The sequence below is a fragment of the Euleptes europaea genome, chromosome 2 (assembly GCF_029931775.1).
Source record: "Euleptes europaea isolate rEulEur1 chromosome 2, rEulEur1.hap1, whole genome shotgun sequence".
Taxonomy (NCBI): Eukaryota; Metazoa; Chordata; class Lepidosauria; order Squamata; family Sphaerodactylidae; genus Euleptes; species Euleptes europaea.
Window position 1 is genome coordinate 70,601,235 of NC_079313.1, and position 24,489 is coordinate 70,625,723.

General features: G+C 42.0%; 2 protein-coding genes across 4 annotated transcripts in view; one reads left to right on the forward strand and one right to left on the reverse strand.

The window, feature by feature from the left end:
• SLC1A7 (solute carrier family 1 member 7) overlaps positions 1-4,832 on the forward strand; it is a 58,273-nt gene extending 53,441 nt beyond the window's left edge. For 2 of the 3 annotated variants that reach the window (XM_056844021.1, XM_056844022.1), the window contains 2 exons: positions 2,918-3,017; positions 4,596-4,832. In XM_056844021.1, the coding sequence (XP_056699999.1) occupies positions 2,918-3,017; positions 4,596-4,832 (337 nt within the window). The remainder of the gene's footprint in view (positions 1-2,917; positions 3,018-4,595) is intronic. The other variant, XM_056844023.1, reaches the window with a different exon arrangement.
• Positions 4,833-20,466: 15,634 nt separating this feature from the next.
• PODN (podocan) overlaps positions 20,467-24,489 on the reverse strand; it is a 29,970-nt gene continuing 25,947 nt past the window's right edge. The window contains exon 10 of the mRNA XM_056844428.1: positions 20,467-20,696. Coding sequence (XP_056700406.1) covers positions 20,516-20,696 — 181 coding nt within the window. The 3' untranslated portion in view covers positions 20,467-20,515. The remainder of the gene's footprint in view (positions 20,697-24,489) is intronic.

The following is a 24,489-nucleotide window of genomic DNA, read 5'->3' on the forward strand; positions in this document are numbered from 1 at the left end:
GAAATAGTGGGGGAAAGGGAAATTAGATGCCTCCCGCAAGTCCTTGCAGGTTCCCACTTGTACTGTACATTACTTATGCTATAAAGAAAAGTACTTTGAAGCACTTAATGTTACAGTGAATTGTAGTTATTCTTAATTAGCTTTCAGAGGGTAGCCATGTTGGGCTGCAGTGGACTGGCTAGATTTGAGTCCAATAGCGCATTAGAGACCAACAAGATTTTTTGGGGGGGTGTTAATGCTTTTGAGATTCAAAGCTCCTTAATCTGATGAGACTCCCAAAATCTTTTACCCCAAAATCTTGTTGGTCTCTAAGGTGCTACCGGAGTTGGATCTAGCTTAATTAGTATTGGAATTCATAAAGGAAGTTTATCTTTATTCATATATATATCCACACACACTTAACAGTGTATGAAAACCTTTTTGGTTCAACCCGACTTCATTCTCTATTAAGCTAAAAAGCTAAAATCTGGACAATGCTGCTCTTGGACCATCATTTGCTTTTGTAAGCCAAACATCTGGATGTTCCTGGATTTCAGCTTTATGACCCACATCAATATATTAACCAATGTGATTGACTTTTCAGATGTGCTTGTTTGCACTGGACAAATGAGGAAATCACGTAATGAAGTTCAGATTTAGTGTAGTTGTGCCAAGATGAACTTGAGTCCGCTTCAAATAATGTACTAAAAGTAGATTCAGCTAATACACCTGCCCTTTCCCCTCAATCTTGAAATCAGCTTAAAAGCTGCATTTTGCAAATGTTTCCCCTTTCAATATTGTTCTTCTGAAAAACTGATAAGTCAGAATGAAAAGGATTTTAACAGGCTATGCATAAAGGGAAGAAAGTGAAAAAATTGTTGAGAGACAATTAAATGTTACTAAAAGCTAACATGACAATACAGAGATGGAGGGAGATACATCTACGCTATACTTCTAAACATACAGATGTTTATCTTCCAGTAAGTCATTCCTTTACCTAAACCTATGGACTCTTTCCCTCTCTATCCATTAACAGTAAATGTCCACAATCTATTTCTTTTCCAACTGGAATGAAAATATTGTGTATTCTATGCTCCATCTGGACATGCTTAATGGCTCCCCATGCGAATTTCTCTTTAAAAAAATAGACTATATAAAGTACACTTCCCTTCCTTGTTCTCCTGTTTTTGTCTTTACAGTATGTTCCAGTTTTATTTTTAATACTTGGCTCAAGATATGCTTCCTTCATTATTTGCAAAATATTCTTAATATTTCTAGACTGGTGGAATAAGATATTCTTTCTTTATTTTCCAATACACTAAAATTCCATAGGATTCCACACTTCATAAAATTATCTCCAGATCAACCCACACAAGAATTCCTGGTTGCCAGCAAAAGAAAATCAGGAGGCCAGAAGCACATTGCCAGTTGGATAGCTGAGTTGGATTTGTGGAAATCCAGAATGAATGTTGTTATTTGTTTAAATATTTATATTGCTTTGTGTCTAGCAAAGATAGCCAAAGCATCTTACAAGTACCATTAATTTAAAACATCAGCGTCACAAAATAACTAATATATAATAACATAAAAATGTTAGAAGATTATTAAAAACCCAGCAGAATAAAGCTGAACAAAGCTACTGCAGAACTGAAACAAGGAGTCAAATTATCTACTTAAGGTTAAAAGAGGTAATCCAGTTAATATCAGCAGATTTAAAATAGGGAGACAAATTAATTATATTAAACTTAAAACCCTCTTAAACAAAGCTATCTTTGACAGTTTACAGAAGATTAACAAAGAAGGTGCCAAACAAACTTGCAGGACAGAAAAGTCCACAATCTTGAGTCCACCATCTTTAGACCCAATAATGTATCACCAATTGCCAAACCTCAGAAGGCCCTTCCAGATGATCTCAGTATATGAGTAGGCCCATACTACAGAAGGTACCTTGGACTCAAACTGTTAGGAAATTTAAAGTGTCTTTTTACTCAGAAGGCAATTGAACACATGAAGCTACCTTATACTGAATCAGACCCTTGGTCCATCAAAGTCAGTATTGTCTACTCAGACCGGCAGCGGCTCTCCAGGATCTCAGGCAGAGGTCTTTCACATCACCTACTTGCCTAGTCCTTTTAACTTGAGGTGCCAGGGAATTAACCTGGGACCTTCTGCATGCCAAGAAGATGCTCTACCACTGAGCCACAGTCCCTGAACTCAAAGGTTTTACTCCCAAGTGCTTAGGATTGCAGCCCCAGCCCAAATGCTATTTTCTTGATATCCATGGTGCACAGCAATATTTCATTAAAAAATGGAAAGAGCAGAGCGAAACTTATGAACAGTTCTCTGTCTGAGATTTTTGTTCTTGTTCCAAAAAAATCTCAGCAAAGGCAAATACAAAACATGACACACTAATGGCATAGAAGACAAAAATATTATTAGGGTGGTATCTTTTACATTTATTTGGTGTCATGGTTTCATGCCACAAGAATGGTTCTGGAAATGTCCATGTTCAGCCAGTTACTTTGTATCACAGAGCATCTTACTCCCATTGATTTAGTGTAACTTCAGATTGAGTGCATGTATTTTTATCTTTATGTGAACAGCACAAAAATGTTAGGTCTGAATATTTTACTTAACAATGGCGGTAATCCTATGCACACTTCCTTGTGAGTAAGCCCCACTGAATTTAAAGGGACCATCGTCAGTACTTGGATGGGAGACCACCAAAGAAGACCAGGGTTACCATACAGAGGAAGGCAATGACAAGCCACCTCTGCTCATCTCTTTGCCTTGAAAACCCTCTGAGGGGTTGCCATAAGTTGGTTACAACTTGACAGCACTTAATTATTTATTAATTATTAATTTCTGAGTAAGCATATATAAGATTAGACTGCATGAAAGGGGACCTCTGCCTTAATGGTACTGCTTTGTTTGACAGAGACAGGTTCCGAACAATGATCAATGTCCTGGGGGATGCCCTTGCTGCTGGAATAATGGCTCACATCTGCAGAAAAGAATTTATCAAGGATGGGTCTGAGGTAGGACCAAAGCAACAAGATAATTTTGAGAAGTCTCTGTGACACACAGAAATAGCGATTGCTGTCAGGTTCTCAGATGTAATTTAGAGGGAAAAGATTGAGTTGTATTGAAAGCTTGTTTTCTGTAGGCAGAAGAGTATGGATGGTTTTTGCAAATTCTTCCCTACCACAGCAGATCCCCACAACACACCCTGCACTTTTCCTGGGCTCCCATGAACCTTGAGGGTTTCAGTAGAGAAGAAGAAGAGTTGGTTTTGTATGCCAATTTTTTCTACCTTTTTTAAAAAAGGAGAATCAAGCCTGTTTACAGTCTCCTTCCTTTCCTCTCCCCACAACAGGCACCTTGTGAGGTAGGTGGGGCTGAGAGAGTTCAGAGAGAACAGTGACTAGCCCAAGGTCACCCAGGTGGCTTTATGTGTGGGAGTGGGGAAACCAACCTGGTTCACCAGATTAGAGTCCGCCGCTCATGTGGAGGAGTGGGGAATTAAACCGGTCCTCCAGATTAGAGTCCACTGCTCTTAACCACTGCAGCACGCTGGCTCTCAAGAGGACACAAGCACAGAGTGCTGTAGCAAGAAGGCAGAGGTAGGAACATTCTGTACATTGGAATTATCCACCATTCAGATTAGCTATTATAATAAAGGCAGAGCAAGAAGACTTCTTTAGAATATTGTTGAATACTGCCACAGCAGCAGAATCTGGAAGTGTGCATGGCTTTCAGTCAAGGCAATAATAACCAACTGTAGTAGCAGCAAAATGGTATCCATGGATTGTCACAGTTTGAGAGTTGAACTACATATTCAGAAATATAAAACCACCATGGCAAAGTTTTCAATTTCAGACTGCTAGTGGGAAATGGCATGTTTCAATGCACCTCTTAAATCACATCCCTTAGAAAGGTGGAATGTCAGGGAGAGGTTCAGGTTACCACCCTTTTGTCTAAATTCTAACATAGGGCGTTAACGCATGGTCGTTTTGTCCTGAGATTCTACCATGAATGTAGCGAATCTCTGCAGTCTACATGCATGGTTGTCTCCCGCCAGCATGATCAACTCACCTCTTTCCAGAACTTCCCCAGGTTTTCCAATTCCTGGGTTGTCCCAATTTATAATTAAGGTTCACGGCAGTTCCAAGTGCTTGCCGATGCACTTCAGCGCCCGGGTCAACTCCACGCCAGGAGACTGCCCAGCAGCAGCAGAACCTTTCTGCCCCCCCAGACCCCGCGCCCCTCTCCCCCCTCCCCCCACTCTCATGCATCCACCCATCAGAGGCGGTGCGGCCTCTACCCACCACTGGCTGCCCTTCACCTCCACCCATGGGACGGCAGGGTGGAGGAGTGCAGAGCGGCAGTGGCACCTTCCACCTGCCGCCAGCTTCCCCTCGCCTCCACCTGGGAACAGTGGGGTGGAGGAGTGCAGAGCAGCAGCTGCTCCTACCAGTGCTCCTCTGAAGGTTTTCAGAGTAAGGTTTTCAGAATGCAGGATTAAAAGATGTGAGAGTGAACAGAGACAAAACAAATGAAAACTGAGCCATGTGTTAATGGCCGTAATGCTCTGTATCTTTCTGGTTTGTTTATAGGTGCCTTTGATCTGTGAAACAAAACCCATCAGCATCCACCAGATCATGGCTTACCAACGAAATGGCTGTGTGAAGACTATGAGTGAGGCCTGTGGGCCAGAAACAGCAAAAACATTCCAGCAGCATATACCTGTTCAAGTGGAGCAAGAAGAAAACCGCATTGAGAACCACATCGAGAAATCCCGCAGTAAAGACCACTGCACTATTGAAATCAATGAACTAGAAACAAATGTGTAACTGCTAAATTTGGTGGTATCTGAAACCTAATAATATCCAGTGACTACCTCACAGCTGGCAGTGGGGGCAGAATTTTGCCTTGAGTGAAAAGCATAGAATGACTGCCGTGAGTGAACTCAAGCTACGAGGCCAGCTGTGAACATCTGTGAAGACTGACAGTTTCAAAGGATGTGGTTTTTTCAGTGGGCTGGTTGATTTTAGCAGAACGGAACTGATAAATGTACAACTTTGATTTTATTTTGGGCAACTGATATGATTCCAAATGAGGGGTAAAATCTGATCCTGTTAAAATGGTTCCTAAGAGTTCTCCCTCTTCCACTCCCACTCATCAAGATGATAGCTCTGCAGCATTCAGGAAGGTTTTTTTTTTTGTTTCACTAAACAAACAGAGGTGTCATGCTTAGTTCCAGAATGCATTGATATTTTAGCACCAAGCAACAAGTCAATTACATTTATTCAATATGGCAACAAGCTGAAAAGAACAGGCCAGGGATTTCTTATTTGGAAGACAGTCTTATTCTTATAAACCTTGCAAAATAAAAAAAAGTTGCAGCATAACAAATCAGAGTCTATAGTATCCATCATTCTATTTAAATATTATTGTCTGTGTATCTGATATGTCAGTTTCATTGCAACATGCATTTCAATCATTGCATTTTAATTTTCCTTCATATATCTCCATTGACCGTGATGGCAATGGAGAACTGAGAAGACAGACAAGGTTTCTGAAATAGTGGTTTGTTGTTTGGCAATTTTTTTAGCTTGCAAGGTTTATAATGTGCGTGTTGAAAATTATATTTCTTTTTTAAACAATAGTTTTTTATTTAATGGTTTTATTATTAACAGGACAGTCTCATTCTTGAGATTCTTGAAAGGTAGGTATTAAGCTGCAGTCTCAAAATATCCCAAAAAGAAAACGTCAGTTTGCCTTCCAAGTGCCAGATGCATGCTGCTTCTTTTTTCTTTCTTCCTTCCATCCTTTTTTAAAAATCTAGCTCCATAACTGTTAGTGTTCACAGTGTCTGGACTGTGGGAGCCCAAACACGAAAGAACTGGTGCTAAAGAAGAGTACACAATGTTCTCTCATCTGTATAGACTGTATATATGATGACATTTATGGCCCGGACCTCTTGACTAATATAGACCTTGTGGTCAGAAAGAAGGCTAAACATAGGCTGGGATCCAATGTTATGACTGTGGACCCGTTTTATTGTAATGTTATCCTCAGTTCCATCGTAATGATATTATGATCTCCACCTTTCAGTTTGTTTCTCTGAATGCATAATCATGCTTTCCCCCCCGCATGTGGTACCCCTGATAGACTTCCTTCAGTCCAAGTGTCCAGCCATGCATTCCTTTGCCTCTATGTGGAAATGATGTACATTTGACAATGGAACACTTTGAGGAATAAGGGAGCAATTCTGTGGCTGTTGAACAGGCAGTGCCAATTTCAGTGCTGTAAATTGGATTTGATGGAGTGTGATTAGAATATCTTCAACCACTGTGCTAAAGAGTTTCTTCTACCCTGAAAGGCAGAATGCTTTAACTAGATGAAATTTTAGTAGATCTGTGATGGGATCTACCCAGCCTTTTAAAAATACAAATAGCAGCTAATTCAGTTCCCCCAATTCAGACTGGGACTGAAATTCAGCAGGGGGAAGGGGGGTTTCCTCTTCCACCCCTGCATGGTGCTGCCAGTCAAATGTGACCTTTCTCCATCCCCACAAACACACAGATGAAGAAAAAACAATCCAAAAAAGGTCACTGTGCAGCTGCTATTACTATTTTAAAAGGGGGGAGATTTGATCTCCAAACATCTCATCTAATTAAACACTGACCAAGGAGGTCTAGGTTTAAATTCTGTTCAGCCATAAAGCTCACTGGAGCACTTGGGTCAGCTGCTATCTCTAAGCCTACTACCTCACGGGGTTGTTGTGATGGTAAAATGTGAAGAGGGAGAGAACTATTTTCATCACAAAGCTCCTTGGAGGAAACTTGGAAAGTCTAGATAAAACAGCAATAAATAAACTAACATTTTGGCAGACGTCAGTTTATGAAAAGTGTAGTTACACAATGAACTATTAAAAAAAATCTGAAAAGTACAGGATCCTTTTGCCTCTGGATCTCCTAGTTGCAGAAGTGCTATGTGATATCAGGAGTGCTTTTGAGAACATTGTCTGGCAAGCAGTGATTTAAGGTTGGATTCTAGATCCATATATCTCCTATACTGCAAGTCTCTGAAGAAGTGGTAACTTCATGATCTGCTTAAGGCCATTGGGAACTTAACTTCTCCTGGGACTGGAAGCTACCTTCCTTTTCAGTGCCTGCTTTGGAGAAAAGATATCTTTCATGGCAGATGGCTTCAGTTTGGGCTTGGTTTCATGGCTGATGATTGACCATGTCTCTGCACACTCCCATCTCTTGCCTCATCTTTTCTCTTTCCCTAAAGTTTAATTTTCCCAGATCACCTGCTACTCTGGCCATCTGGGTTCTTTCACCCCTGCCTTATTCTTTCATTATAGATAGGGAAGATAGGGAGTAACTTTTAAGTCATGTACAGTGCAATCCTATGCAGGTTTCTCTAAAGTAAATTCCATTGTATCCAGTGGATTTAATTTCAGGTAAGTGTGCATAGGACTGCACTGGTGGTCTGATGAAAAGGAGAGATGGGACCATTTGGGGGTAAGTAAACAGGGATCTGACACTGTTTACACATCTGCACCAGCCCCCTAAGGATTGACTTCTGTGGAAACTTACTGTGGATTCTTGTTTTCATTCTCTATCTGGTTGAGGGCTTTCTCTCCCCCTCCCCCATCTTCCCCCACCTTGGTTATCTCTGAAATTATAAAGCAGCTCTTCATGTATTACCAGTGTTTTCAATGGAAATTGTTTTTAATAAATATACCATCCTCTACCAGGGTGAAGTGCTTTCTTATATTTTCATATTTTACACTAGTTAGTTTTCCAAGTTTTGCCATTCTGTTTTTGAATGAGAAATTTCATATTCAGTATTTGAATCTCCAAATTTATGTGAAATTTTTACCTCAGAATTCAAATGTGAATGCTTTAGACATGTTGGCTTCTCACTTGATTGGGTTTATTTTGTTCAAATATGAAAACTTATAAGTGGTCAAATACTAAATAGTACTGGATATTATCACACACTGTCAGAGTACTACCATTACATTACAGCTATCAAATATTAAATAGTATTGCAAGTTAAGCAATCAAATACACTCAAATATTTATATACCAAGTGGTTTCCAAACTGTTCTCCTGGGAATACCAAGTTCTTTGGAAGCTTATCAGGAGTTTCTCAGTGCCAAGATCACTAATGGGAGACAGGGCGAAAACGCAAGGTTGCTTTAGCCTCCTTTATTCCCTGATTCAGCCAGGATCGAACACACGTTCGGCAAAACACACTCGTTCGATCCTGGCTGAATCCTGGCTGAAACGGAATAAAGGAGGCTAAAGCGACCATACGTTTTTGCCCTTTAAAATATAATCTTGCTTAAAATACTGATCTTCCTCTGCAACAGCCATAGAGAAATAGTAAGTTTGACAGCATACTTTTAGTTAACAGTGAGCAATAGTGAGCACTGCTCCATGTGAACTCAATGTACTCTAGAACAGGGCTTCTTAAACTTTCTCCACTCGCGACCCCTTTCCCCCCAAGAAATGTTTACGCAACCCTGGGTATATAAGTATATAAAATAGGTATACAAATCCCACATTTACTGATAATAAATCATAAAGAAATTTAATTTTTTTTAAAAAATTCCACAACCCCCACATTCAGTTATGCGACCTCCTATGGGGTCACGACCCACAGTTCAAGAAGCTTTGCTCTAGAACATATCCCAGAATCCTCTACAACAGTGGTGTTCAATCTGTGGGTGGCAGGGCTTCATCTACTGGGTCAGGAGCTCATAAAGAGGTGCTTTTCTCTCTTTTTAAATGTATGTTTGGTGGGATTTTTAGAAGGGCCTGCTGCTATTGTGCATGCATAGAGAGTCAGGGCACTTCATGCCTCTCTTTCTACACATAGAGAAGCAGTAGGAGGTGTAGACAGGTCCCAATTAAAAACAGATCATACAGTTTGAACAGCATTGTAAAGAAAATGCAACACCTATCAGTCTTTTCTCCTTATTCAAAACATTGCTGCTTAGAACTACAGCATTTTCTTGGCTTGGCTTCTTTGCTTTCAACTGGTGCATGAAAAGGGGGAAAAAATTCAACAGGCACAGAACCACCACCACCATAATGCAACTGCTAGAAAAGCAACACTATCACTCAGTTCTTAGATGTTCATGAGTCCTGCAGGAACAATAAAAGCTGGCACCTGTTCCTCCTTCCTATCATGGATAAACTCTGATCATGTCTGGGGGTCTCAAGCTGATAATAGGCTGAAACACACATCTGTGGGCAGTGCAGATAATATTGTAAGATCTTGTGAGATTTGCTCAGCAATATAAGTGGCCATGTTGGAACAGAACAAGCAATATTGGAAAAGAACAAGCAACAATCTGAACAGTTAGTTGACCAGACAGGCTCTTCTCTAAAATGAAGATTTCAGGCCTAGAATCTTTCTACTGTTTCTCACCCTAGGAATGACCGCTGGTTTCTCTTTCTTTACTGAGTAGCATGGATGCTAGAATCTATTTTACAACCATTAAATAAAATTATCTCAGTAAATAAGTTAAGGGAGGCAAATGCTTCTTCTTGCTCTCCTGTGTGAACATTGTGATTGTCTCCTACAATTTCAGGGGAATTTAAGAATGTTTATATGCCTCCTCCCTGCCCTTTCAAGGTGGTATTGTATGGTAGTGTATTTAAGGCTTTATTTCAGCAGCTGTAAAATACTGGGTTCCCGATTATAAGTTTCATGAGACTCTTGAGGCAGGAGTATAAAAAAAACAAGTGTTTTCTTTTTCTTTTTGGGAAGGTCCAAATGCTTAAGTAGTCACAGGCACAGCAAGCAGGTTACAAAACAAAGTAATGTTACAGCCTGGGCTGAGGGAAATAATATCTTATTTGCAGGTTACAGTGTCAGAAAGCTTTATATACAATTTGTCTCAATAGCTCACAGAGACCTCAGGTGATATTGCACCACTGAATGATATATTTTCAGTCAGGCAACATACCGGGAATTCCCCTTGAAACAATTACTGCCAGATTCCCACAGCCTTGATAAACAGTTTCCAGTAACCTCCCCTCTTTCTGAAGGATAGGTTTGAACCAGATTAGCCCAGTTCATATGCAGAGGGTCTAATCTACCCAGACCACTCCAACTTGGAGTAAGACTCTCCTAATATGTCTATTCCCCCTCCAAGAACCAGACCTAAAATTCTGAAATCTCTTCTCCCTCCAAAAATCAGACCACCAACTATTGCACCTGTACTGTCCAGAGGAGGGCAACAAAGATGGTGAGGGGTCTAGAGACCACGTCCTATGAGGAAAGGTTGAAGGAGCTGGGTATGTTTAGCCTGCAGAGGAGAAGACTGAGAAGGGATATGATAACCATGTTCAAGTACTTGAAGGGCTGTCATATAGAGGAGGGTGCCGAGTTATTTTCTGTTGCCCAAGAAGGTCGGACCAGAACCAGCGGGTTGAAATTAAATCAAACGAGTTTCCGTCTAGACATTAGGAAGAATTTTCTAACAGAGCGGTTCCTCAGTGGAACAGGCTTCCTCGGGAGGTGGTAAGCTCTCCTTCCCTGGAGGTTTTTAAGAAGAGGTTAGATGGCCATCTGTCAGCAATGCTGATTCTGTGATCTTAGGCAGATGATGAGAGGGAGGGCATCTTGGCCATCTTCTGGTCACTAGGGATGTGGAGGGGGGAGGTAGTTGTGAATTTCCTGCATTGTGCAGGGGGTTGGACTTGATGGCCCTGGTGGTCCCTTCCAACTCTATGATTCTATGATTCTACTTTTCCAGCATTCTGTCAGCTCTGTGAAAGCAGACTGCATGTTGCTGCTGCCTTCAGATCAGCTCAGGAATTCACATTGGATTGGTTATTTGACAGCCAGGGGCCAGACAGCCTTTTCACAACATCACAACATCCGCAGCTGCTGGTCCACACACAAAGCTTCTATATATATTTATTCCAGTGCCTCAATAACTGGGAAGGGCTCAAACATGCTGCTGTCACAACACTGACCTGCCTTTATTTGCCAGCTCCTATTAGATACTATCAGTCAGTAGTTTGGCGGAGGGGCCCAGTTAGGCAGGCAAACTGTGAACTCAATCACACATTGAGTCATATGACTCAATTATTGTTTTCCAGCCATATCATATATTCACTGCAGCTGATGATTATATAAATGGTATGTGCAGACACTGGTGAATACGGTTCTCCCATGTTCTCCAGAAGACAAACAAGTATCTGATCCCATTAGGCTCAGAAGATAATATAAAGCAAACCATCTGCAAGTTTGTATGGGCTGAACCATATATTGCAGTGGAAAGGAAATAGCTCTGAACAGCTGATGCTTCCTTCTGTTTCCTCCTGCTTTGCCTCCTGACTGAATAAACTGATCAGCATTTTAGAAAAATGGGTCTAGAACAGAGAAAGGAACACAGGTGAGGGAACACTAACTGGAAGAAATAGTACAGGGAATCGGATCAACTAAAATTATGCACCAGGTCTCTACTTCTACATGTCCAGTGTAACAGTGCAATTTAGTTGCAGCAGCAAGTTTTAATACCTAACTAGAAAATGTTTGCATTTTTCCTCAGAACACTGGGAGGTGCAAAGTTCCTTTAATCAGTCTCCAGTTTAATTGCTGATGCTGAATTTAGATTAAAGGAACAGATGGTTTCTCCTGTAGCATTTGTGCATGCTAATGATTTCTTTTAACTCTGTTTGTTAATAATGGGAGACCTAGCCTATTACCTCTCAGTACATTGGATACCGTACAAGTATCTGTATGTTTTTCCCTACAGGCTACCTAGCAGCAGGGAAACTATGATAGCATGGAGGGACAGAAATTGAAGCTAGTGCCTTTTACCTTATCCTTTAGGCTGCTTTAAGTTTTGTTTTGTTTTTTAAAGAGTGATCTGGATCTTGGACCTCTTGCATCACATTTAATTTAACCTTTAGAAGCAACAGGCTCAATGCCTGAGAGATCAAACTGTGGAGTTTAATTGTCTCAGAATCCAAAATCAACGTAACAAACTCTCCAAATTCTTTCTCCTACTAGAGTTCTCCTACTGCATTGCCAATGAGTATTAAGCCTGGGGTGAACTAATTTGCAATTAATTCTGGACATTCTGGTTAAGTCTAAACAATGCATTTCACATATGCAAAACCACAGATTAGCTACTTTTCTTCTAGGGCAAAGCTTCTTAAACAGTGGGTCGCAACCCCATATGGGGTCGAGAAACTGAATGTGGGGATAGCGAAAAATTTGGCAGCAGTAAATGGTAAAATTATATGCATACCAAAGAATTGTTTTAAAACAAGTTTCTTTATGATTTATTATCAGTAAATGTTTGATTTGTATACCTATTTTATATACCTATATACCCGGGGTCGTGCGTGGAAAAAGTTTAAGAAGCCCTGTTCTAGGGCTTGGGAGACAGGACATATATAGCGATGGACTACCAGTCAGTTTCTGGCAGGCCACATAGAGTCTGCTGGGCCATCCAGGTCAGGGGAGAACACCTCAATGGACTGTGGAAATTCTAGTGAGTACTTCTTTCCCTGTTTCAAGTTTAGCTCTAGGAAAAGCAAACAGCATTAAAGTGGGGCAGGGAGAGCAATCTCTCCTGGAGTTTAGTTTTGCAACAATCCTAAAATTGATCCAGATGCTGATAGCTTCCTGAAACACTAAAAGCAGTGATCTAATGTGAGACTCAAACCTACCATTCTCCTGCGCCCTGATGATATTTTATGCAGACAGTGATAAGTCCTGTTTATTCAAACCTGGAAATATAAATCTGTAGCTTTCAAAGGCACCCAGGCATTCATCAGAAGCGTATCAGGGATGAAATCAGTAATGTCAGACAAACTAGCATCTTTGCCAGATAGCCTGTCATAGCTGTGCACAGTTGTAGAAAAGTATTGAGTATGGTGGTGCATTCTTTGTTCACACAGGGAAATGATGAAGCCCTGCAGGCTTTCTAGGGTTGCCAGCCAGTTGCTGATAACCAGCAGGAGCTGAGGATGGGGGAGGGGGGAGAGACTGGCATAAACAGCATTGTGTGATGTCAGGGCATCATTTCTGGTTGAAAACCCAGAAGTGACATCAGGAAGAGGGCAGCCCCCAGGGAGGTGGTGTGGGTCCTGAGTCAGTTTGAGCATCTGATCAGGCCTTTATGACCCCACCAAGTTCAATGACCTTTAAGGACAATGAGGACACCCCCCCCAGGGATCCAGGGATCTCCAGACGTGCTGATCATTCAACTGGGGGAGAATGATCTGGATGCCTACAAAGACTGTGATTTGGCAATTGAGGACTTGCAGTTTCCTAGCACCATTCTCTTTGGGGCTGACTTATTGGAAAGGTGTTACTGGCGCTGGGCCAGCTGCCCAAACAAGGTGGACACGGCTAGGCATGAGGTCACTAATTTGGTGGGCAAGGCAGTCATGGCCTTGGGGGGTTGCTTAATTCACCATCCAGTCATCTCTTTTCACCACTGTGACAACCAAACAATTTATAGAGCCAATACTGTACAAAAGGCAAAACCATCTGTATCCTCTATATTCCCTAAATGGGGATGTGTTGGCAGTTTGGAAACACTACTCTGGCAAGTTACCCTTAGTTCTTGCAGCTTATAATTAGCACCCACTAAGAGTAAACATTGCAAGTACCTAGGGTTGCCAACTTCCAAGTACTAGCAAGAAATCTCCTGCTATTACAACTGATCTCCAGCTGCTAGAGATCAGTTCACCTGGAGAAAATGGCTGCTTTGGCAATTGGACTCTATGGCATTGAAGTCCCTCCCCTCCCCCAACCCCGCCCTCCACAAGCTCTGCCCCAAAAACCTCCCACCGGTGGCAAAGAGGGACCTGGCAACTCTATAAGTACCTCTTGGTACATCAGTCAAGGGTAAATAATGAGCACAATCAAGCCAAAAATCCTTATAAATCTAATTGCTTAACTCTTCCTATTTAAATGACTGGGGCTTCGGAGTGCTTTTCAGTTTTACCTGAAAACTAAGTGCTTTTAACAAATAACTAATTTTAATGTAAGACATTGTTTTTACAATTATGTATGTTGACAGTTTGGCTGGGATTTTAAGAAAAATCAAATTAATAAATCTTTGGCTGGATTGGGCCCAATCTATGCCCAAATTCTGATCTATTCTTTCCCAATATGTGAATATTTAAACAGAGAAGACAAAGTCCTCTGATTTAGAGTGTTATTTTTATCCATTGTAATACAGATTACCTTTTCCTAATAACAGCAGTAGTATAACGCGAGCAGATGGTCAGCTTGGAAATCTGCCGCCTTTTGGAAAGGGGATTACAAATGAGGCCTAGCCATCCCCTTAGGACCCTCACAGCTGAGCTTCTCTGATTCTAAAAGAATATATGCAGGAGTTAGGGTCAAGCTTTCCTGTAGCTATTTCAGCAACTGAAGGTCTCCAAACTGTCTCAGCATTAAGTCTGTAGTCTCTCGCTGAAGGCTAGAGAAGATTTACAAAAAAAAAAAGTCCCTCAACCAATTGGGTCCCAATAGAGTACTGAACAGAAGAATAAAATTTACAGGGATTAATTTTATTAGGTGGAGTGGATTTTTTAATATGTTCATGTATCTTTCCCCCTCACAAAAACCTGTTTTGTTCAGTAGAATTTTGGCTGGTTTCTTCTTACAGACTGAGTTGAAATTTCAGCATCCAAGTTATGTATGCAAACTCACTAGACAATTTAATAACATGAATTAAAAATTTAAAACATGTCCCAATGGTGCTGTGCTGGCCCTTCAGATTGCCATAGCTGCTGCTATAGTTGAAAGAGAAAAAATTCTCATCACCCTCTCCTCAATAGACCATATTGAAGATGGAGAAAAATGCAGCACATGTGTATCAGAATCCCTGCCTGGATGGCTAAATTCCTCTTTCCTCTCAATCAGAATAACATCTACCAAGAATTGTGCACCATTACCATCCTTTGGAGAAGGCCAGTTCATAGTATTGCCAGGTGGCTTGGAATGGCGGGCAATTGCCTGCCAATCCATCTACTGGCTTACAGCAAGGATCGTGCGCGGCTGTGAGCAACGCAATCTCATCATTTCTGGCTTACTTTGGAAGTGCTGCAGCATAACAGGACAATTTACCACTCAAATGGGGGTTTGAGTGGTAAATCATCCCATTGTGCTGCATCGCATCCAGAAGTAAACCGAAAGTGATGGGATTATGTCACTTGCGGCCGCGTACATGAGATCCCCGCCCCCCAAAATCTCCCACAGAGGGTTGGCAGGTCCCTCTTTGCCACCAGCGGGAGGTTTTGGGGGCGGAGCCTTAGGAGGGTGGGGTTCAGGGAGGGAAGGGACTTCAATGCCATAGAGTCAAATTGCCAAAGCAGCCATTTTCTCCAGGGGAACTGATCTCTATCAACTGGAGATCAGTTGTAATAGCAGAAGATCTCCAGCTATTACCTGGAGGTTGGCATCCCTACTGGCAACCCTACCAGTTCAGGAAGGAAGTAAATGACCACCCTATAGATCCCTTGGCAGGTTTGGTTGCCATGGATGTTTTTATCAGTTGTTTTTCATGTCTACAGCTAGAAACTCCTCCATTCAGATTTCAAATTCTTTTTCCCCAAAAAAATCTTTGCCAGGTTCCAAAAGGAATAATTCCGTTTATATAAAGGAAATAAATAACTACTTTGTGTGTGTGCATATGTGTGTAAAAATCCACTATTAAAAAGCAGGAACTATGCAAAAGAACTTTGAATATGGTGGAAAATGACAAAAACCAAACCCCAACCTCAAATAAAAACAATTGCCATTGTAAATAGTAGATTTCCATGTGGAATTATAATCATTGAATATTTGTTAGACAGCTTGAATAAGTCAATTTAAGCCAATAAACAATAATATGGCTTCATCAAAATATTACTGAGGTTTTGCTGTGTGCTCACATATCTGGAAGTTCTTCCTATGTGGAACAAATTCCCCTCTTCCTACCTCCTCTCTTTTATGGCCTTTTACTATTTCAAATCCTAACAATGCAGTAAAACCCCACAGCAGATAAGAGGGCCTACTTCTATACAGGGGTTTTCTTTTATTCCAAACTGGAACAATTTTTTGGAGTGTTGATATGTTGTTCTCTTTCCATGTATTCCTTGACCTCAAGGCCAAATTAAACATTACAGTTTTTCAAGAGTTGGGTCCAAGGGCAGACACACAGCAGCTGTGGGCAGTCAAATATTGCAATCCAAGGATATATCTCAGGTTTCTGCATATTTTCAGCACAGAACTGCATGTGGGGAGGTTGTGTACATGCCATTCTGCCTGTGTATTACAATCAGGACCTTTGTATCAGAGGAAAGCTGTGGCATTTCCCCTTTGTCTGTGGGTTCCAAGGGAAGGGTACTCTCAGGTTCCCAAACCTCAGTAGGTTCTGCTGTCAGGGTAGCACTCAGTAAAAACAACTAGGCTTATAGGCTTAATTGAGAACAGAACACCCCCTATCCATGCCACAAAAGCAGTTAGAATCTAATTAATGCTATATCACAGAGCAGGACGTGCCTATTATTATGTCACATGAATGGAAGCTACAGTGTATAGCAGCTTCCAAACATGTGTGCTTGTGGCAATAGCCACGTGTCATTTTTACACTGGGAATACAATTTTCCCCCCTCTGTGTCTAGGGAAACCATTATTATGAAGCAACTTTCACACTCTTACCCAATCATCCATTCAAAACTGTACATCTATAGTAATATCCCAGCTGCACCAGGAAATATAATATCATGATCAGGTCTTAACTATGGCTTAGTCCTTGATTTACCAGTAACAGCAGGAGGTCATTGTATCCAAAGCATTTGTGAGGGCAAGAATTCTTAAAACAGTACACAGTATTTTAGTGTTTTATGGCCTTTGCAAGGAGGACACATTGGTCATTTATGCATGGGAGTTTTATCTGAGGTTCTTTGCTCGCTGGACCCACACCTTCTTATTGGGAATCTATGCACTAGCAGACTCCAAGCTCAAATAAAGTCCTGCCCCTTTAAATGCAGCTTTGTAATTGGCTTACTTGTATTGCTTACGGTGAGAGAAAATCCCCAACACAATTGCCACATATAAAAGCATTTTAAGAACAACAACAACAAAAACGGAGCAGTGTGTGTGTAAAATGCTATCAAGTCGCAGCCGACTTATGGCAACCCAATAGGATTTTCAAGGCAAGAGACATTCAGAGGTGGTTTGCCATTGCCTGCCTCTGTGTAGCAGCTCTGGACTTCCTTGGTGGTCAACCAACCAAAAGAGTACCCCATCTTTTCCATTGCTACCAGACTATCTAGAATTCTTAACCATTCCAACCTTTCAAAGATTTTTCTTCTTGGCCAGATGTATTAAAAAAAAAAAAAAAAAAAACCTCCGCCAATTACAAAGCAGCGTTTTCAGGGAGGAGGGACTCACATGGTTCAGAACCTCTGCATTTTCACTGAGGATGCATAATTGATCACAAGGTACTCCTGGAATTTCATCGGGGGGCGGGGGAAGCCCCTGTGCATAGTGTTTTGAAAATTCGACAGGAAATACTGTGCAGTTAGAGAGCAGCAGACCCAGCGGAAACAGACCATGCATAAAAGGCCATAAACAGGTTGTGTTAGTTTTTTCTTATATCCCTTGCCCTTTTCTTTTGTCCATTTTCCTTTTCCTCCCCCAAAACCCTTGTGAGCAATGTAGTCCTGAGTATCATACTACAGAAGCTCCAAACAGAAACAGGAGAAGAATCTAAAGGCAAGAGACTACAACAAATATACATATATATGGCTGCAACTGGCAGAATGGATTGTGTGGTAGGGCTTTATGATGGAAAGGAGCCATAGTTCAGTGATAGCATACATGCTTTCTATGCAGAAGTACCTGATTCATTTCCTGCCATTTCTGGTTATATAGTAGGGCTAGAAAAGACCTTTGACATGAGTCCCTGAAGACAGCTGATCAGAACAAAGCAAAATGGGCTAGATGGATCAATGGTCTAAAGCAGATTCATAATCTCATATATACTGTTTCAACACATCTGTAAAGACGTGCTTCATCAGAGGCAACAGTGGGATAAAAATCAATAATTATATCTCAAAGGGAAGCAAAGTTTGTGCATTTGTGAACACCCATATAGAGACAAAGGAAGTTTGACAAGCCTCTCAAAGGCAGAAATGCATTTTATTTTCACAACAGACAATAATTTGATATTTTAAACCTTGATAAAGGTGGGTGCATATTGCAGGCTTTGGGGATAAACAAGGATAAATTATAAATGGGATCCAGCCGTAATATGATTTCTTTTAAAACCCAAATATACATATTGAACCAAAAGAGGGACAGAACTGTCCAGAGTGGTGATTTGGCCTTTTTTTTTTTTTTTTTTTTTTTTGCTGTTTGATGGTTGAGATGCCTCATATTTTTACAAAGAAAACTTATACTGAATGTGTACAGTGGTTCATTTAAATATTTCTCTGTCACTGTGCAAAAACGCATGGGAGGTTTTGCCTTGGATTCGCCACTCTAGATGCACATTTTCCTCATTCTCAAAACTCTGCATGGGGGCTTATTTTTGAGTTTTGAGAATTTGGCTGGGGAAACTGTGCATTTAGAGAGTGGCAAATCCAAGGCAAAACCTCCCGTGCGTTTTCGACAGTGACAGAGAAACATTATGTGGAGGCATTTGCCCTAAAAAGCCTCACCTTTTTACAGGTCAAAACAGGGAACTGAAAGAAGGGAAACAAAAGCCAGCTTTTGCATATCCCGGTCTCACCCCATCCCTTATAATCCAGGAAGTTCTTGGAGAAGTTGAAGTAGATTTGGAATGGCGCTTGGAGCTTCTCCAGCATTAGCAGACTGTCTTCAACAACGGGCCTGGCCAAGTGTCACTGGAGCCAACTACCTGCATGTAAGCTAAGTGCTCTCTGTATATCTGGAAAGATACAGGTATATGCAGATACACGAACACAGAGATACATGTCACTTGCTGAATGCCTTCCTGCAAAACATGAAATCAGAAATAGATCATGACAGTGGCACCTACCATTCAAAATGAAATTAGCCTAAGCAAAGGATCTTATGGCAGACTTGGCTGGGACTGTATAATGCAGGTTCAACCCAGGGTGAGTAACATCTAGAAACATCAACATTTTTAAAGCCACCTATTAAAGCACATACCATAATGGCCACCTTTGGCCACAAAATACTTGTCTGACAAAAAAAAGGAAAATTTCACTAGGCTTTTCTCCTCACTAGTGTGGTAGTGATGGTAAAAGATATAGCAAGTTGGAGTTTCCCTTTCATTCATGTCACAAAATTGCAGGATGTAGATTTGACATCCTTAGTAAGGAACAACAGAGTAATGTGTACAGGTGGGCGTCCTTCATCTCCACAAGTTCTCTCTGAGCTCTAGGATGGTTGGAAAGATATCCTTTTTAGATCTAGGAGATATTCAAAGAACAAACTGATGCAACCATGCAACATCATGCTGAGCCTAAGACTGGCAGCATGGTTTCAGATGTGAACTATAAAACCTGTCCATATTTAGGGTAAACAAATCCAAAAGTGAAAGAACTTCTGCCTTTTTAAGCTCACAATAGAAGTCAAGTTCCACAACTGTCAGAGTATGTAATGTAGTGACTGTTGATACTGTCCTGGTTCTATACCCCTTAAAGAAGTAGAAGGCCACTCTTGGGCCTTTTGGAACATGGCAACCAGTTCAGGGGGTGGAGGACAATGACAGATCCCCTCCTTTTGGGCACCGCACAGCATCAACCCCAGTGTCCACCAGGCCCAGGGGGGACAGTGAATTCACCCTGATCAATGACAGTTGGCCCTTTAATAGTCATCTGACAATCAGCTGTCTGGCTGCTCCGATATCTAGGGTTGCCAGCTCCGGGATGGGAAATACCTGGAGATTTTGGGGCCTGAGGAGATTTTGGGCCTTAGGAGGGTGGGGTTTGGAGAGGGGAGGGACTTCAATGCCATAGAGTCCAAAGTAGCCATTTTCTCCAGGGGAACTGATCTCTGTCGCCTGGAGATCAGTTGGTCTATCAGGAGATCTCCAACCACCAAATGGAGGTTGGCAACCCTAACAATATCCCATAACTTGGTTGTTCACTGAATGTACATCTGAGCTGTAAGATTTACAATGGAATATGGCATAAGCACTACCAATGCATAGTCAACCTGTGGCACCATGTGCTGAACAGCACTGTGCTCAGCGGAAAGCCACATGGGACTTGATACTATTACGTTTGTATAGACATTGCTATTCCTCTGTAACACCCTGGCTTATTTTATGACTCCACCAATTATAATATTATACTTGCACAGATTTATGTTCCATCCTAGATATTTGTTAGCCAGCTTAGCAACTCCTAGGATAAGTCATGAATCAATTTTTGTATATTAGCTGGAATTTCCACAAAAGACATATTAAAGGACGGTACAGCTACTGCCCCCCTCCAAACAAAAGTAATTTTCTACCATGTGATATGCTTCATTTAGTCAATGTCTGTCTTCATTTTTCTTCCACATCCTGTTCTCCCTCTTCTTCATATTCTTCCGTTTCTTCATCTGAATCATCCCCATTCTTCAAAGGATCACTGAATTCAAAGTTTCCTTCAATATCCAGCACTTGCAGATGCTTCAGTCTTTGGAATGTGCTTTCTTTTACTGCATTAAATGCAATCTTGTTAAACCTTGAAGACAAAAGGGATAATCATTGGCATTAGATCCCAATCCTCTGCTTTTAAGTTATCATTGCAAGTATAATGAACACATTTACCACCACTCCTCTAGAAATCTAATAGACCACAATCCAAGGTGACCTTGAATTGCCCTTGTTAAACAACTCAGTGACCGCACTTGTATTCCCACCAATATTAAGAGTTTGAAAACGTTATAAAAAATACTGTTCACACTTTGTTTAGCCCCTTTAGCTGTGAAGACATCTTCCAACCATTTATAAGCCATGGTATCCAAAAACCCTTTTAAAGCGATGTTTTTTATAACATTTTCAAACTCTTAATACATTGCTGGGAATACAAAGTGAGGTAACCCCCTACACTTGTTTCCATTCACCTTTCTTTTCTTTCTTTTTCTGTTTATTTCCAATAGTAATATATCAATATAGCAACATTGTCAACATGACCCCATCTGTGGATGCAAATATGCTGATCAGGGCCAGGCAGCAAGAAGGGAGATCATTCTACACTCTTGGAAGAAACACCAGGTGTGCAGAAAAATCTGAGGAGTTAAAAAAATGGGAGGGATAAATCCCCCCAAAACACAGAGGTATGGTTTGTGCTTGCAAAGAGTACACACTTCTGTTGACCCGGCCTCTTCCATCCTCCTCATGGTGGAGGCAGTAGATGGATGGTGGTATCTGGCAGACACAACCACAGGCAGGCAGGCAGGAGGAAGAGGAGGAGGAAAAGTGGAAACTGCCTCCCCACCCCCAGCCCCGGTTGTGTTAGTCACAGAGGTGGTGGTGGTGAAGCAGTAGAGTCGCCAGGTCCCTCTTTGCCACCGGCGGGAGTTTTTTGGGGCAGAGCCTGAGGAGGGCGGGGTTTGGGGAGGGGAGGGACTTCAATGCCATAAAGTCCAATTGCCAAAGTGGCCATTTTCTCCAGGTGAACTGATCTTGATTGGCTGGAGATCAGTTGTAATAGATTTCCATCTACTACCTGAAGGTTGGCAACCCTACTCATGCAGCTTGGCTAGGCCTGGCAGTGGCCACTACAAAACTTACTTGAGCAACTTGCTACTGCACAACTTTTGAAACTGGGACAGATTTTCCCAAGAGAGAAGCTTCAAGGGAGGAAGGAGGGGAAGCTGTAGGGGATGCCAGCCTCCAGGTGGGGATCCCCTGAAATTACAGCTCATCTCCAGACTAAGGAAGACGGGAACAAGAAGAGAATAGCAGGAGGATGGGATTTCTTCTCCCCTTGCAAGTTCCTCACAGGTCCTCCACTTATTTTTGGTTTTATTTCCATCCACATTTGGTTTCTTCATTTATGCATGTCTCACACGTTCAGATGTCTGTGTGCAGTTAGAAGTGCCTACACAAAGCTACACATTTTTGGTGACTCAGTTACAGCAAAATACGTATTCTGCCATGGATCCATAATCCCAATGTGTATATATGCATTTTAGGAGTGGGAAATCTCATATGTTTACCTCTCTTTAACCATTCTGATTGTATGCACAAAAAGATGGTTAAACAGGGTGATCAATTTACTTATCAAGATTAAATTACACACCCCAAATAATCATATTACTTGTCTCATGCCATGCCCTGTTCTACCTTCAGAACCTCCCAAACCTCTACGCTGATTTCCTTCCGAATTCCATAGAGGGAAGCCACCTCAGTCTCTGTTCCTACTACTTAGGTGCTTAACCTCCTACACTTGTCTCTCTACTTAATACCTATCTCTGTATCAGTTCTTTTTTTTTTTTAATCTTCTCCATCTTGCTTCCTTTATCTCTTCAGGTGGCTTCAGGAAGGCGCTTCCCACCCGCAGCTTGAAGAACTACATCATTTTCTGCTGCAGTTCTGAACTATTCCAAGCACGTCTGGGCCACTGGAGCTGGCTTCATCAAGAATACAGGACATGGGAGACTAGGGTTATGTGGACAAAAAGCATGGGGAACAGAAGATGAACCTTTGTGTATGCAATGCAACAGTTCTGGTTAAGTTAGATTTGTACAGAAGCAGAGTTCAAAGTGGAGCCACATAAAAGAAACTGATTATGTTAATCAGAGTATTGGGTTCAGTTTGGGGCACCACAATTTAAGAAGGATGTAGACAAGCTGGAATGTGTCCAGAGGAGGGCAACAAAGATGGTGAGGGGCCTGGAGACCAAGTCCTATAACCGTGTTGGTGAACCTATGGCACGCATGCCCGACTCGGCACGCATAGCCCTCTCTGCCGGCACGCACGAGGGACGGGTCGAGGAACCGGCAAGCCGACAGCCGGGAGACAACGGGGCGCAGAGACGCGGCGGCGTGCCGCCGTACCCCAGCTGTAGCCCCGCCGCCCAGCTGAGAGTTGGGTGGCCCGCGCCGTGCGCGGTCACGCCTGCACCAGTCAGAGGACTTGGCTGGGGGCGTGGGGAGGAGGGCAGGATGTTTCAGCCCTAATAAACTCTCGGGGGACAGGACTAGAGGGAGGGGTGGGGGGAAGTGAGGCTTAAGAGAAGCCAGTGGAGCGGAGGCGGAAGAGAGAGGAAGATCAGACCAAGAGGCGGCAAGAGCGACACCGGAGACGGCAAGCACGACACCGCATGCCTCATGGTTCCCAGCGGTTCCCGGAGTTGTCGTCTCACATCTAATTCTGAACCTCAGTATTCAGGTTAAATTGCCGCATTGGCACTCGGCGATAAATAAGTGGGTTTTGGGTTGCAGTTTGGGCACTCGGTCTCTAAAAGGTTTGCCATCACTGTCTGATAAGGAAAGGTTGAAGGAGCTTGGTATGTTTAGCATGGAGAGGAGATGACTGAGAGGTGATATGATAACCATCTTCAGGTATTTGAAGGGCTGTCATACAGAGGATGGTGCTGAGTTGTTTTCTGTTGCCCCTGAAGGTTGGACCAGAACCAACAGGTTTAAATTAGATCAAAAGAGTCTAAACATTAGGAAGAACTTTTTAACAGTTAGAGCGATTCCTCAGTGGAACAGGCTTCCTTGGGAGGTGGTGAGCTCTCCTTCTCTGGAGGTTTTTAAGCAGAGGCTAGATGGCCATCTGTCAGCAATGCTGATTCTATGACCTTAGGCAGATCATGAGACGGAGGGCACTTTGGCCATCTTCTGGGAAAGGAGTAGGGGTCACTGGGTGTGTGTGGGTAGTTGTGAATTTCCTGCATTGTGCAGGGGGTTGGGCTAGATGACCCTGGTGGTCCCTTCCAACTCTATGATTTTATGATTCTATGAAATGGAGTGCTTTCGGTAGTATTTTATTACTTGCCGTAATATTTCTGGTTCCACTGGTAAAAATTACAAGAATAAAGAATGACTGAGAACAACTTTACTATGAGTAGCGACTAAGAGCATCTTGCACAAAGCACTCTCTAGGCTTTGGGCGAACAAAGTAGGTCATGTGATCTTCGCGCAAGTCCTCAAAATACCAATTCTGTAACATTGTAAAATAGAAGGGAATTACTCTAAATTGTAAATTCTATCACTATGGCTTCCCTTTACTTTCTGAAACGAACCGTTGTAGACATTGTTGCCAAATATCTTGATTATACAACCCATTCAACAAATTCATGCAACAAGGGTATGTAGACAGACATTTTCAGTGGCTGTTCCTGCATTAGGAGGCCTTTCAATTGAGCTGGTTTTTGGGGACCAGATCTAAATCAGAAAAGTATGTGTTTTCTTTTCTTATGCTTAATATGCAGGCAACTGAAGTTTCTCGTGACATGGAGGCAAATAACATTACTGGTATCCCACTAAGCCACAAGGGACAGGACATTACTCTCTAGGCCAATT